Source organism: Eptatretus burgeri, chromosome 4 (assembly GCF_056783735.1).
Source record: "Eptatretus burgeri isolate ZD-2024b chromosome 4, Ebu_testis_v1, whole genome shotgun sequence".
NCBI classification, from domain to species: Eukaryota; Metazoa; Chordata; class Myxini; order Myxiniformes; family Myxinidae; genus Eptatretus; species Eptatretus burgeri.
In genome coordinates, this window is record NC_140964.1 from 949977 (window position 1) to 965491 (window position 15515).

At 43.0% G+C, this 15515-nt stretch overlaps 1 protein-coding gene across 4 annotated transcripts in view; it reads left to right on the forward strand.

The window, feature by feature from the left end:
• LOC147027305 (uncharacterized) overlaps nt 1-14240 on the forward strand; it is a 43609-nt gene extending 29369 nt beyond the window's left edge. Inside the window, exons 1-5 of one of the 4 annotated variants that reach the window (XM_085876610.1) lie at nt 318-438; nt 1426-1605; nt 5860-5956; nt 7944-8077; nt 10615-14240. In XM_085876610.1, coding sequence (XP_085732736.1) covers nt 5897-5956; nt 7944-8077; nt 10615-12904 — 2484 coding nt within the window. In that variant the 5' untranslated portion in view covers nt 318-438; nt 1426-1605; nt 5860-5896 and the 3' untranslated portion in view covers nt 12905-14240. Of the gene's footprint in view, nt 1-285; nt 439-1425; nt 1606-5488; nt 5636-5859; nt 5957-7943; nt 8078-10614 lie in introns of those variants that run through there. The other 3 variants (XM_085876609.1, XM_085876611.1, XM_085876612.1) reach the window with 3 other exon arrangements.
• The last annotated feature ends 1275 nt before the right edge of the window (nt 14241-15515 follow it).

Genomic DNA, 15515 nt, shown 5'->3' on the forward strand with positions numbered 1-15515 from the left:
GGAGGTCTTGGAGAAGTTTGGGAACAAGGGAAGGAGGAAATGGGAGGAGAGGTGAAAGTATCGAGTCCACGGGTTGGGGCAGGGCAGTGTCACAAATTGCACCATTCGGCGTTCGTCATAAAGAGATGACGTTTTTTGACATTTTGCTGTTACCGGTCTCTATTTATGTCGGTGCACACGACAACAAAACAAAACAACAACAAAAACCATTTTAATGGCTTGAACACGCGTTTCCATTGTCTGCCAATCGGTGAGGACCATTGACTTAATAGCCAATCACAAGGTACCATCCCGAGGCGGATGCCAATGAGCGGGTGCGGACCCCGGGAGTCTTGAGATGGTGGGTGTGGTTTGCGAGTGGTGAGGCGGCTCGCGCTGTTCTCCGGAAACAGTGAACTTCGGGATCGTTGGGAAGGACTTTGTCTCCGGCTTTTCAAGGTTTGTCCTGTTGTCCGATGTGGCACGGCGCGGTTATTCAGCTTGTCCGATGTGGCACGGCGCGGTTATTCAGCTTGTCCGATGTGGCACGGCGCGGTTATTCAGCTTGTCCGATGTGGCACGGCGCGGTTCATGAGCTTCACCAGAGCGTCGTCGTTTGGATCGTTCATCGGACCATTGTGTGTGTGTGTGTGTGTGTGTGTGTGTGTGTGTGTGTGTGTGAACGAGACGACATGCAGACGTGTGTGTGTAGACGTTGAAGGAGTTAGTTTTGATCTCGGTTGTGAGTAGTTCATTTCGATAGTAAACTTACCACGAGTGTCGTGATGGGGGGGGGGGGGGGTTGAGGGGGGTTAGGATTGATGTTTTTTGTGCCCCCCTTGTTCCTGATCTGTTTGGTTGTGCGGTTTTGTGAACCCGGCACGGATCTGACTCACGGACATCGTTCATACACTCGGAGTTGGTTAACGAGTTTGAACTCGAAAATAGTAGTTTTATTACTGAAAGGTTTAAAATCGCATGTGGAGCGCGGCTTGAACGGTTATCGTGAGTAATGATTCACCAGGGTTGTTGGCACGGTGCTGGCACAGTGTTGGCACGGTGCTGGCACGGTTTTTATTATTATTATCCGGAAATGATATGTTTCTGTTGCTATGCTGGGTTTCCTTTGGAATGAGGGGGTGTTGGGGTTAGGGTGAGGAGGTGTTAGCGTGAGGGGTGTTGGGGTGAGAGGGTGTTAGGGTTAGGGGGTGTTGGGGTGAGGGGGTGTTAGGATTACGGTGAGGGGTGTTAGAGTTAGGGGGTGTTAGGGTGAGGGTGAGGGCTGTTAGGGTTAGGGTGAGGGGGTATTAGGATTAGGGTGAGGGTGAGGAGGTATTAGGATTAGGGTGAGGGTGAGGGGGTGTTAGGGTGAGGGTGAGGGGTGTTTTTGTTCTTGTGGTAGACGTGTGACTTTATTTATTTATTGGCATGTTGCTCATCCCTCAGAGTGAGAGGCCATTGACCATCTGCATGCTGTTTTAAAAGCACAAATTCGAGTCGAGACTTCAGGACACACATGTTCTTCCAGTAACGACCATCCTGGTTAAGCCGACAACACCCAGGCTCTCTGCAGACTTCAACTCCCTTTGTTCCTCTTCTCTCCATTTTGTGAAACTTCCTTTTACGGTCTGTTCAATCGCACTCTTCCCTCAAGGGCTTGAAGCAGGCAGTGCTCCACCGTCTCGTGCTATTCCCCAGCCCACACCTTGACCTTTTCCACCCTCATTAACCCGACCCTCTAAATTGCAGATTGCTGTCCGTCTCCTTGTCGTCCTGTTTATTCATTCCAGTGCTCGGTGTGTCTGACTGATGCCCTACTGTCATTCCGTTGACTTTTTACCCCATGTCACCTCACTCTGCAACAACCCTCCATCTTGTATAGAAAATATAAACTCTTCCCATGTTGTTTTTATATAAAAAAAAATTTGACTCCAATTGTGGGACTATCACTAAAGTTGCTGTCATCCGTGTACAAGATGGCTAGATTAACGCCCGTGTGTTTTGGGGAACGACGCCCGATTTATTAGCACCCTACTTCCCCCTCTCGTGGGGTCTGCTGGGGAATATTTTAGCCAAAGTCTTTCACGAACCGGCTGACCGTGCCTGTCATTTCACTGAAGGTGATTATGGCAACAACTTGTAATTTATCAGGGTACCGGCGATAACTCGCCTCCTATTCACAAAAGGCACCGTGGGACCTTCAACGTGCAACAACTAAATCTGGCACACAGTACCCCAGTACACCCACCTTAACGTCCGTCTGAGAGACGGCGCGCTTGGTGATGCAATTCCACATCTGCGAAGCCTGCCCGTTTATAGTCTAGTTGGGACTCGAACCCGGATTAGATCGTCTAAAGCTAAGCATGTTATCTCTGCACATCTCGTCGTGACAACACCCTTCCTGTGGACGTTAACATTTGGACCTTGTCGGTCCTTATGAGACCATCCTACTCACAGCAATTTGACATGGTGGCATCTCTGTGTGCTTCTGAAGACCCAATATTTGTTTTTGAACGAACACTTGCATTACATCCAGAACCGGTGACGTCGACGGTGTCAAATTGTTTAAAGCCCTTCAAACAAAACGATTATTACCTCTGCCACCGAAGATGGACGCAGGTAGTGTTTTCACCCCCTCGTCTGTCTGTTTGCATGATATCTCCAAAAAGTTTTGGCCGGATTCGGATGAAACTTCGTGGGCATGTTGGGTGTATGATGAGGACTAATTGATTCGATTTTGGTGAAGATCCGGGTAAAAAATAAAAAAAAACTTTTTAAAACTTCTTCACCATCGAGAGGTAAGGCCAAAAAAAAAACGATACATAGCCTGACATTTCAAAAAAGTATTGGGCTCGATATGTTCGAGTGGATCAGGCAATGCGTGGCGGAGGTATGCGCTCTACCGAGTGCCCTTCTCGTTGTTTTTGAGGTTATTTGTTTGCTCCACTCTTCAGTGAATACTTACCTTCACGTGATGCCCATGATTCATTCATCCAAAATTGGTTTGATCCTCACCATCCCCTACCATTATTTTTAAAATTTATTTATTTTCAAACCCCCTCACTCATTCTGGGATTTTGAACTAATATAATTGTTTTAAATAATATTATTTTGTATGATGTTTTAAAATGGTTTCTTTGCCAAATGAAACGTACCTGTATGGTAGCTTACCCCAACACGTGCAACATCGCGGCCCCGTGAGATCAGGTGTTGAGCGCAGCGAAGGTGTTGAGTGGGGCGTGTTCCAGGGCATGAAGCCATTTTGCCTTAGGATGAAGATGAAATTCTGTCTCATCCACTGTTACTGTAGCTCTTTCAAAGGAACCTGAGATAATAAGGTTTTTATAACATCCCCCCCCCGCCCTCCCCCCCCTTTCCTCTCCCGAGGCAAACTCGTGCTTCCATGGATCCTGTTTTCACCATTTGTTCCTGTGGTATCTTGGGTGTAACATACCAATGGCAGGAATGGTTAACCTTTATCTCCCATCTAAGATGATGTACACCACCAATTCATAGCAATCGTGCCGATGTTTAGAATTCCTCCCTTTTACTGGATTCCTTTGGAGCCTTGGTGAACCCCACTAACCTGGCAGATGCTCCACACCTGGTCATGGTAGAAAGGTTTATGGAATGTACAAGTGTCTGTTCAAATGTTTATGGAACTAGTGAAGAACACCTCCTTACAGACAGGTTAATTATCCCTAGAATTGGTTATTTTTATTATTTTTTTTAAAAAAATTATGACTTGTAATACCCTCTCCCATTGGATGGGGGCACCATGCCAGATATATTTGCACAAAGTGAATTGGGGTGCTCCCCTTTCCCCTCTCCTCCCACATTGAATCTCCAGGTTATGAATCATTTAAAAAAAATCTTTTTTCTTTCTTTTGACCACCTCAAAACTTCTCGTGCACACCCTGAGTACATGCAGAAATTTTCACCATTTCGAACAGTCGTTCAGGAGTGCAAGAAAGCACACACACCCCTTAAATTGTCGTGTGGATCACATCTGTGCCCTTCTCTCAATTTTGTTTAATCGTTCTCCTTGTCCCTCACGATGTATCCTCCTGCCCTCGTTTCTCTGAGTCTCATTATCTGCTAGCCTTATCCCAAGGCCTTGTGCAGTTTTGTTTGGCACAACAACTTACTTTTGTTCAAGGAATCCAAACTTCACACTTATTTTATTTTGGTATACGGAGTCGAGGCTTGTTGAAGAGCAAGAACACTGAACAGATCAGTACACAACGGAGTGGGGGGGGGGGGTGACACACAGCAGAGTAGAAGGACAAAGTAGAGGGGGTGCTCGACTTGGACAAACAATCGGTATGGGGTTGGAGAGGGTGCATGGGTGGACAGGATGGATTCAGAAAACTCCCAGGAGGGAAAAACTGGAGATTTGGAGGGAGGGAGGGGGGGGGGGAGTTAACGATGGTAGAAAATATCATTGTTTTGGATTGGGGATGATCTGAGATTGGGGTGAACAGCTGTCTTGTAGACCTGAAGGCAAAAATGAGATTGGAGAGAAAAAGAGTGGAGGTGTGCAGTGATTCTGGATTTTGGGAGTTTCACCAGAAGGGAGGTTGATGGTGGACCACGTGCTTCCTGCAGAAACCTTAGTTGAGGGGGGGAGGGAGTCAGAGGGTGCAAAACCAGAACAGAGGTGCAAGCAGACCACCGACCTATTTGTGATGGCGATGTGATAGGTCTATAGACTCGGCGTCATTAAGGCCTTTGTTTCTGAGGTGTAAGGTAGGGGAGCCAGCTCAGAGGGGAGAGCAGCTGCAGATGAAGGCCTTGTAAGTGGACAGGAGTTCAGGATTAAGGACTTTGTTTGATGGAGGATGCCCAGTGGGCGGCTGGCTTTTGAGGCCACCGTTGAAATGTGGTTTGCCAAGAAAGATCATGGCTGATACTGAGACCGAGGAGTCTGAATGACTGAACTTCCTCAAGATGATTGTTAAAGGAGATTTGGATGGTTTTCCAGACGGTCCTTTCAGACAGGGATAGTAAGAGGGTGAGATTTGTGTGGATTGGAAGACATATTCTAAGTGTTTGGCGCCGACTTTAAAACCTGCTCTCCACTAAGCTGCCGAAGAGGGGAATTATTTATTTGTTTATTTATTTATTTATTTGTTGTTAATTGAACCTTTGGTTTCAAAGTTTGAAATGCATTTTGCCTGACTTTTTTGGATTTCTTTGTTTTTCTTTTTTTGTGTCAGTTATGCCCGTACATGGCCTGGCATGCAGGCCCATGTCCCGGAGGCATGAACATGACTCCTTCCAGTTGCTATGGCAACCACAGTGTTCCAGGCATGACTGTTTTTGCTTTGGTCTGCTTGTCTCGATTGCCTCTTGGCATGTCTTGGGAGTTGAGGAATGAGGTAGACATTAAATGAGTCTCCGACATATGACTACGTGTGCGTGGTATGTCTATTTTAACATTATTTGTCATTTAAATGTAAAGGGTAAACGTACACACAAACGAGATTAATGCATTCCGCTTGTCACGGCTTGTATTCATGAACGGTGTTGGTTGTGGAGCGACGTGGTTGACACTGATAAACGTTGACTCGCTGCTTGTGTACTGGGTGTGCAAACCGGGCCTTTTTAGCCCGAGGAAGTCGGCGTGAGGTGATCGAGCTTCGCTTGAGACGAGGTCTGTTCCTTCCTGTTGGTCTCTACATTGAGGGATCAGAAAGCAGTAACAACTTGTTGGTGGAACTTTTTTTTTGTGTGTGAATACCCCAATCGTGCTCGATCCCAACCAGGCTAAATTTCTACGTTGATTTAATTTATGTAAGTTTTTTTATTTTATTTTATTATGTTTTATTTATTTTTTGGTTTTGTGTAAACAATGTTTACGTGTTTCCTTGTTTGCAGGAGTGGGGACGGCTTGTGCCCAACATCTATAAAAGCGATGATCTCACTCGGAGACGATGTTCCAGGCTTTGGGACTCCTTCCCCCAAGGCAACTTGTGTAAGTCTTGTGGTATTTGAAGCATTATCAAATTGGTTTACACAAGGTTTCTGATCTCTTTGTGGATGTTTTGTGTTTTATTTATTTTAATGCTCATAGTTTCACCTTATTGTATTTAATTAAAACGATGGAATGTTTTTGTTGTAAAACACTAAGTGAACAGAATTCGCATACAACACATAACGAACTTTTTCTCTTGTGGCGAAGAAGAAGATTAAGAAGCAGGGGGTTCTCCCTCGCCATTTGATAAGTACACAGGTAAATCGCAGGGCCAGGTCTACAGTTTATCACGCGTTTCGATTGCTGGGGTCATTTGAGTGCATAGCACGAAGCCAGTGCGGTGTGGGGTTTGGGCCCGGTTCTGGATTCTGCGCACTTTAGGGCCACTTGTGCTACCTTTTCTGGGAAAACTACTTTGGGGGGATTGGAAGGGGTTCATTTTTATTTTGTGTACAGTCCAAAAAAAAAGGAATAGGAACAAAACAAAAAAACGAAAAAAAGGAAGTCGGCAAGAAAGGGATATGAGCAACAGTAAATTGATCTAAACATTTACATTGACCACCACCACCACCCCCTTCGGAAAACATCCACGTCAGCAAACAACGGTCTATTGAGGTGTAAACAATGTTCCCATTTTATTTTGCCAAAAATGTTGGGAGGGGATTTGATGTGCTGCAACCCCTCCTCCTAAAAGTGAGGCGACATGTGCCCCACCGATCGACATCCATTCAGTTTATGCAGAGTCAAACTCGGGGTGACATGATGGTGCACGTTTCTATCATTCACTGACGGCACGGAAAGCAATATTTACTCTTCATTAATATAACTACAGCATTGATGCCAAAATATAGAATTTATTTTTAAATTTCGATCTTTAGCCCGTCCCCCACGCAGTGGAGACAAGGTTTTGCATTCGTGTGTGTCTGTCTGTCTGAGCCATAACTTTCTTTTTTACCATTTGAGTTTTTGTTGTCAAATTTTCAACAAAGCTATATTATGAGAATATGGAGAAAACAAATTAATAATTTGGTCAAAAGGTAAAATGTCAACGTTATAAAATCTTCAATTTTCATCCAGTTGACCTGAAATTTATAGAATTTGCATGTTGGGTCACTGAATTGGTTCAGCAACCAAAAGCTCAAAGCCGATTGTTTTATTTATTTATTTTTATTTCTTTTAATCCGATTGACTTGAAATTTGAGCAGTGTTTGCATATTGGGTCACTGAAGCCTACTGGTTTTGACGTCAAAAGGTCAAGGTCACTTAAAATGGTCAATTTTTCCCTCTGCGATGAATGGAGGTTGGTTATGTTTTCACCGCTGGGGAACTTTTTCGAGATGATGACCAAATGGTGTCTTGTTTCCAATTCACCTCCCTCATTATCTGGAATATGTATGACCTTTTTCATTCAATGGTGGGGGATTCCCCATCTCTGATGGTATATTTAACTATTATTGTTATGTTTAGCATCTGGACTGAAGAAGAAGCCCGAATACAAAGCGGACCCTGAAGGGCTTTGCATTTTTTTTGCATTGATCAAAGCTCGTGGACGAACTCGTACATTCCATGCATTACGAAATGTCGTTTTATTTTTAAATTTATCACAAGGACTTTTTTTTTTTGACATTTGTCTACAGGATTTGTACTTGAGTTCTCAGAATCATGAGCTGTTTGCTAAGATGGGAGTGGCCAACAAGCCAACACAAGTTGTTTGAAGTCAATGCATGATTGACAGACCAACGAGAAGTTTGTTTGTTTGTTTGTTCTTTCATCCCCATCGTCCTATTTTCGGGTTATCATGATGATTATCGACGTTCAACTGTAAATTTGTGTTTCTGCTTCTGCTTCTGCTTCTTATACTTCTGTTTCTTCTCCACTCCCTCACCTTTCTCAAGCTGTCTTAATAGACCTGAATCTACATCATGTTGATTTTGATGGCCGCATCACCCTTCACTCAAATTATGTTCCCAATTTTGTCTCGCGCTAGGGGTTTCAAAGTCCGGTGAAGGAAATCTGTGTCATTTGCAACAAGACGGTCTACCCCATGGACCGACTGATGGCCAACGAGCGCATTTATCACCGGCCATGCTTTCGCTGCAGCCATTGTTCCAGGACGCTGAGGTCGGTTCTTTGTCAAATTCACCGCATTTCACCGCTGTAAAAATTGTGAATGGTGCAGGAAATGAAAATTGTGTTTTTTCTGTTTTTATTTATTTAATACCCCACATGCAAAGGGTATAATGTTGTTGTTTTCCCCCATTTTCACTCTGTTTGTCTGTGTGGCGGTCTATGATTGAGGAACAACTTTATTTCAATTGAATTGTATATTTTGAACATGAACCTGCAGTTTAACAGTACTTTGGCTCTGAATTTGGCAAATTGTATGGAATCTCGTCCCGGCCGCACATGCACAGAGGAGTAAGGTAATTGTTTCAATCTGTCTGCATGTCTGGCAGTCAAACAAAATTGAAAATCATTCCAAACAGGAAAGTTTTACTGTTTTTAGGGACCTCATAAAGAACACAAATGGACATGAATGTGTTAAATAAGGTGATGTAAGAGAAGGCACATCAAAGGCGGTAAACTTCCCAAAAAAAGTTTTTTGTTTTATTTCAATTGAATTATATATTTGAACGCTGCAGAACACAAATTGCTTTTTAAATACCTCCGAGAACCCCAGGCTTAGCAGGACTTGCACAAATGTTTACGTCGTCTTGACCAATCAAATTTGCCGCTCTCGGCGTTGGAGAATATCGAGATACAGACAAAATTTTGGCTAAGAAAATATAGATCGGAAACACAAAGCAAGAGTTGAAAAGACCCTTCCAATGTCCTCTTTTTTTTTTTTTTCTTTTCTCAAGACTACGTGGGGTAAGGCATTCCATGAACTCCCTTGTTTTGTTTTTTATTTTTTATTTTTTTATTTTATTTTATTTAAACATTTTTGACTAATTCACCATCTGGGGGCCTTTGTATTTTTGTTTTTTTTGGCCTGTTTTTGTTTGCCTGTCATCTGTGCATGTTTAAACACTGAAAACCATGTTTCTTGTCACAGATTGAATTATCAAAATGATGTAAAGTTCTTATTTATTCCCCCCCCCCCCCCACTTTCACTCAAACTGTATCCGATACTTTGCATAGAGCATGCAAATTTCTGAATTAAATTTCATGGTACATGAACTTTCACTCAAAACTTAGGTTAATGTTCAACTCTTTTAAACAACGTGTGTGAAACTGACCAGGAAGTAGAAACGTATGCCAATAGGATATCTAAGTGACCATAGATGATTTTTTTTTTTTTTTTTTTTTGTCCAAGGGGATCCATGCTGCGTGGAAAGGAACCAAGCTTGAAGCTCGGATTCATAATGTCGCGTTGTTATTTGATCTACCTCTATCAGTCATTTGCTTGGCAGACCCTGCGCTGAGCCCTCAGAAGAAACTTAATGAATGATTAGAAGTAAAACTAGAGAGTTCATCGGACATGCTACTCTGCGTAGTGTTCAAATATATACTGCAATTTTAATAAAATGATGATTTTTAAAGATCGTTAAAAATAAATAAATAATTCTGGAAGTTTGGTGTTATTGAAGCAGTCTTATACACCACCTTATTTAATGTGTCCAAGTCCTGCAAAATGGAGGTTTTTGGAAGTGACAAGAAGGGATTTGTGTTTGACAGTGTTCAAGTACATCATTCAATTGAAATTAAATAAAGATTGTCAGTCTTCTAAATAAATTTAATTCATAAATTTACTGCTGTTGATGTATCGTGTGTATTACACCACCCTAACACGTTACGTGAGTTATTTGTGCTTGTTGTTTGTATCCCTTGTGACATCCTTAAAAACAGTAAGTTTCCTGTTTAGAATGATTTATTTATTTTTTTTCAATTTTGTTTCACTGCCAGACAGTCAAAAATTTTTTTTTTATCTGCGCACATGCAATCGGGACAAATTCAGAGACAAAGTACTGTAACATTACAGGTTTGTCTTCAAATTCATATTCTAATTTGTGTTAAAAATAGAACATTCAATTTAAATAAATTGTTCCTCAATCATAAACTGACATTTGTAGACATACGGACAGACATGAAGCGATTACTTAAACCCACTTGTCGCTTTGTGTGCGTGAGGATAGATGAATGACAACTCGTACATGATGATACTCTTTATAGAGTGTTGGTGCTGCCAAAGCAGTTTCCTGGCATGGGTTATGCTGGGTGGTTTGCCATTGTTCTCCCATTGGTAGTTAGGGAAGTAATTTGGAATTTGGTCAGGTGCCAGCGAAAGCTCACCTACTCTTTGCAAAGGACATAGAGTGGGATGTTTAACATCCACCAACTAATGTTGGCAGATGGGACTCACGTTTATCGTCCACTGGAGGGACGGCACATATTGATGAATCGGGGAGCCTGTAAAACACAAACCCAGGCTTGACAGCTCAGAGAGGTGAGTGCTATCCTGCCAGGCCAACCCATACATAGTATCATTTACATTTGTCTGGTGCAAAGTTAAGATTCCCACATTTTATGGAAATGAAATTGGAGTTTATGTTCAAATTGCAATAAGCCATGGCATATGAAGAATGATGAATGTTCTATTCTGTTTGTAAATCTGTTCACATTACTTTGCTCTTTCTGTGTTTGTGTGTGTCATGCAGTATTGGAAAGTTTGCATCTCTCCATGGAAATGTTTATTGCAAACCACATTATGAGCAACTGTTCAAGTCAAAGGGAAACTATGATGAGGGGTTTGGACGCAGGCAGCACAAGGAACTCTGGAAGCAGAAAATCGACTCGGTCAGAAAGGATGCTTCGTCTGTTATGGTTCCAAGGCTACAATGGCATGAAGATGCCAGTGCAGAGGGAAACTGGAATGATGTTGTCATTAAAGAACGGGCTGCCTTGCCAACACCTGAAGTTGATGGTACCCAGATTCTATCTTGCTATTCTGCGAAACAGGACTTTGCAGATTCGGTAGTGCTTGGACAACAGAGTTCTGGGGACCTGCACAGCTCTCCACCAGGCAGTGGTAGATTTGAGAGCCGACAAGATTGGAAAGTTGAACACACTGCTTACAGTGGAGAGATCAAGGAAGATGAATCGTCAGACAGTTTTGGAAGGGATGTATATAATGACAATTTTTCTAACGTCCCCACACGAAAGGTAGTTTGGCCTCCCGTGGATGTATCCAAAATCTCTCCAAGGCAGAATCTTGTGAAACTATTACAAAAGGCAGATTGGCCCCCAAAAGAAAACTCAGAGAGAAGGGCTAATTCAAGGGAATTTATCAGGGAGGAGTGTCCGACCTCTCTTAACTGGGAAGGTCCTGATGGATTGGAGCACCCGAAGAAAGGATCCGTGAATGTCAAGTGGCCTCCACAACAAGAAGACACACGCAGCCCACCAAACGGGGAAATTCACACAACGAAGTTTAAGCCTGATTGGCCCCCAAGGAAACTTTCATATGAGAATGTGAGTGAGTTTAAAAAATCGAATTTTGATGGTGATGATTATTCTCAAAAATGGAGAAGCACCAGTGAGGTTGATAAAAGCATTTTCCTTGAGGAGGATTCACAGCTGCACTCCAGAGAAAGCAATTCGTTTGTTCACCAAGCACCTGCAGGCAATTTCTCCTTTTCAGAAGGGGAACCATATGATGAAGTTGAGATCAAAGAAGGGGCACTGGATATAGTCGACCATTCGTGGAAAGGTGTGCCTCGAACGGCTTCAAATATGCACGAGAGAAGCATTGAGTGGCACAATAGAGAGGAGAAGGAGGGTTCAAAATTCATTCCAAGCAGGTTTGAGAGGAGAACTGAGAGAGACGAGGTGAATTCAGAACTTGCTCCAAGAGTGTATGAAGAAAGGCTCGAGTCGCACGAGAGAGACGAGGTGAATTCAGAATTCGCTCCTCAGCATCTCCACAGAAGCGAGTCACCGAGAAGGGATTATTCCGTGGGGAGAATCAAACACACAGAGTGGCCACCTAAAAACCAATCCCACGTAATTTCTGCATCGGACTTGCCAGACAACATCACAGGCATTGTGGAGAGAAAGAAGACCGAATATACGGAGAACAGGGGTGGCCTGGAAAGAAGTAGGCTAATGGTTGGAGCCGGACCTCAAATGAAGAATTATCAATTTAATCGTAACATTGAATCTGAAAAAGACGATTTTCCGTGGAAGCAAGTGGGAAAGTTGCAAGTGGAGGAAAGGGGTTATCCCGAGATTAATAACCAAAAGAGTTATTACTCGTCCCATGAGAGGAGGCACCACTTTGACAGAGACTCTTCTGATGGAAATGCAGAGTCGGATGATGGAAATGTGGAATATAATTCGCATTCAACACAAAACACGATCTTCTCCCGTGGTGAAGAAGAAGAAGAAAAGAGGGGTGCTCGATCACCCTTTGATAAGTACGCCGATGAATCCCAGGGCTACCGGACCAAGTATACAATTTATGGAGACTCGCAGCCAGAGTCAGATGATGGAAATGTGGAATATGTTTCACATACAACACGAAACACAATCTTCTCCCATCGTGGTGAAGAAGAAGGAGAGGGTGTTCGATCGCCTTTTGATAAGTACTCCGATGAATCCCAGGGTTACCAGACCAAGTATACAGTTTATGGAGAGAGGCAGCCAGAGTCGGATGATAGAAATGTGGAATATAATTTACATACAACACAAAACACAATCTTCTCCCGTGGTGAAGAAGAAGAGGGTGCTCGATCTCCCTTTGATAAGTACGCTGATGAGTCCCAGGGTTACCGGACCAGGTCTGCATTTTACACAGAACCAACCCAAAGTTCGTTTAAAAAGTTGCCACAGGAGGACATTCCACCATCCGGGATCGTGGTCAAAGCACGTAGCAAGCTGAGGGAAAGGGTGGACAATCGACATGCTTACATACCACGGGGAGGATTTAAAAATGGAGAGCTCGAATGAAATGTCCTGCTGGCGCTACAGAAGGACGTGCGGAGTCACCGATCAACTGTAACATGTATAATTGGAAATATCCTCAGGGTAACGTTCTCAAGCTGGGGGACACACACACAAAGGAAAACGACTCTGCACAGAACCGACTCAAAATGGACCGAAACGTCCGAATCGGTCCCGAGAGGAAGGTGTCATCATTTTGTCCCATTTATTCCCCCTTTCCTCATCTTTGTTATCCTGCTCTTTGGAATGCTGTTTTATCTTCTCAGCATTGCACGTTGAGTACCGTAGTAAAATAGGATACAGCTTTTGTCTGTGCGTCTTGGAAGCTTATAAAATGGGGGTTTCTGTTCAATCCCGTCACAAAATGCTTCCGCTTTGCTTCGCCCACGTATGTTTTGTTTGTTTGTCTTTCCTGTCCCTCGTTGCACTTGTCATGTTATTTTCTTTTTTTCTTTTTTTTTTGGCATCCTGGGCACGTATGAGTGTATGCACTCATGTTGCAAATGATCACATCCTTTATGATGAGGAAATAGCCAAAGTTTGCCGGTTTTTACAATGGAACACCAAGTCTTCGTGAACGCTGTGCCATTGGTCTGCTTCGGCGGACAAGTCAAATAATCGGATTTTTGTCATTTAACTGAAAGCCGATGAGTATCAACCATAGTTCTAAGTTGGGTACCAATGCGGTTAACCGACACTGTTATCGGCTTTCAGTTTATAAAATCCATTGTTTGTTTGTTTTACCCTTCCTTCCATCTCGATACTTTATTGTCTGCGCTCGTGCATGGTGTGAGTTCAGGAACGCTATCGCAGACAGCAGGAAGGGAAGTTGTGCTTTAAGGGTTGAGATTATGGTAAAAAGTTTAAAAAAAAAAGAGAGAAAATTAAATGGCCCTTGACGCATCCTTTTTGTACTGAATGCCGACTACATTCAAAAAGGATCTAAAATGAATGAATAAATGGGATGTATGCAAGAGATGAACCCATTGAGCTCGATGCAGTAAGGGTGAGTGGACTAGTTTTATGATAAATATTTGATTTCAAATGTTTGTATACACTTCACGTTGCAGAGTGCATTTTTTTTATCGGAACAGTCGATGAATTTTTGAAAATAACTTTTTTTTTTTTCTTTTTTTTTCCTCTTGCTCAGAGATGGGAAGCTTTTTATTTTATGTTTGTCTTTGTCTTTGGCCTCAGGCAATCTGTGAGCATATTCATGTACCACGGTGAAGGTGAATAGTGCTTGTATCTTACACATTTTATTCTGGTCACTTTTGGGGGTAATTTGGAAATTCAATATATTTTTGTTGTTGAGGAATAAACCTTGATTTGACAAACAAAACCGTTGGTGATCTTTACCTCCGTCACTGAAGGTGTACGGATGTTATGTTTGAGCAGACTATCTCAAAAAGTTTTGGATGGATTCGGCCGAAACTTTGTGGACAGGTTGAGTGTGTGACAATGACATATTGATTATATTTTGGTGACGATCCGGATATTCGAATTTTTAAAGTGATTCTTCATTATTGATCGAGTACTGCTCTCCCCTCTGAGCTGGTGCCCCTGCCTCACACCTTGCTTAGCTGGATGCCATGGAAACTAAGGCCTTCATGATCAAAGAAATCTCTCGTGATGAAACTGAGTCTTACTTTGCCATCGCCGACAGGTTGGTGTTCTCTCTCACTCTCCAGGTATCTGCAGGATGCATGTGATCCACCAGTAACCCCCTTTCAGTTAAACGACCAAAATACAGAATAAATAGGACTCATTTAGCATGAATGGGACACCTGCACTCATTTGTTCCTCTTTCCCACCTGTGGAATCATCTTCCCCATTCTCTTCACTATCATTCTTCCCTCCAGCTCTTCAAGCCAGCTGTTCACCACCATCACAGACCATCCTTCATCCAAATCCATGATATTTTGTACACCTGTTTAAAGCACCCCACCCCCCCCCCCCAATTTTTTTTTTTGCTTGTGCACCATTTGCATTCTCCCCATCCCTTTTCCTTTCCTGCAACCCTTGCTTCTCTGTCTCCATCTATTTTCTCCCTCTGCCCCGCTGTTGGCATTTCCCCCACCCCCTTCCTTCGTAGCCTGATCCATTATTCTGTGTTCTTGCTCTTCCATGAGCCTTGAATATGGATATAAAAATATTTATATATTGTCATGCCTCAGTACCATGCTCTTCCGTCCGACAAATGATTTAACTGTTTATTACTATTTGATTTGCAACTTTACCATACCTAAGGTCTCCATGGTCAGGTATGCGAGCAAGCACCAGAGCAGCGCGTTCCCAAGGTCGCCCAAATGAAACAAAATTGACGGCGGACACCCAGGATTCAGATGGATCGAACACGTTTTCTTACCTTTTTAGGTCATCTCTTCGAGCATGACCTAATAATATGGGTGTCGATGTCCTTCATCCGTCCGTTCACAATGAAGTTGAAGCAGGAGATCTGGTCATTAGTGATCCTGATAGAGGTCGATGAGACGTACACGATGGTATGACTTAAGGTCACCGAAGGTCAAGGTCACGAGGCCTTTGAAGTTGCTAAAATGCCGATTTTCAAATTCTATCTCCTACATTTCTCAAGCGATGTTGAATTTGATTGTGG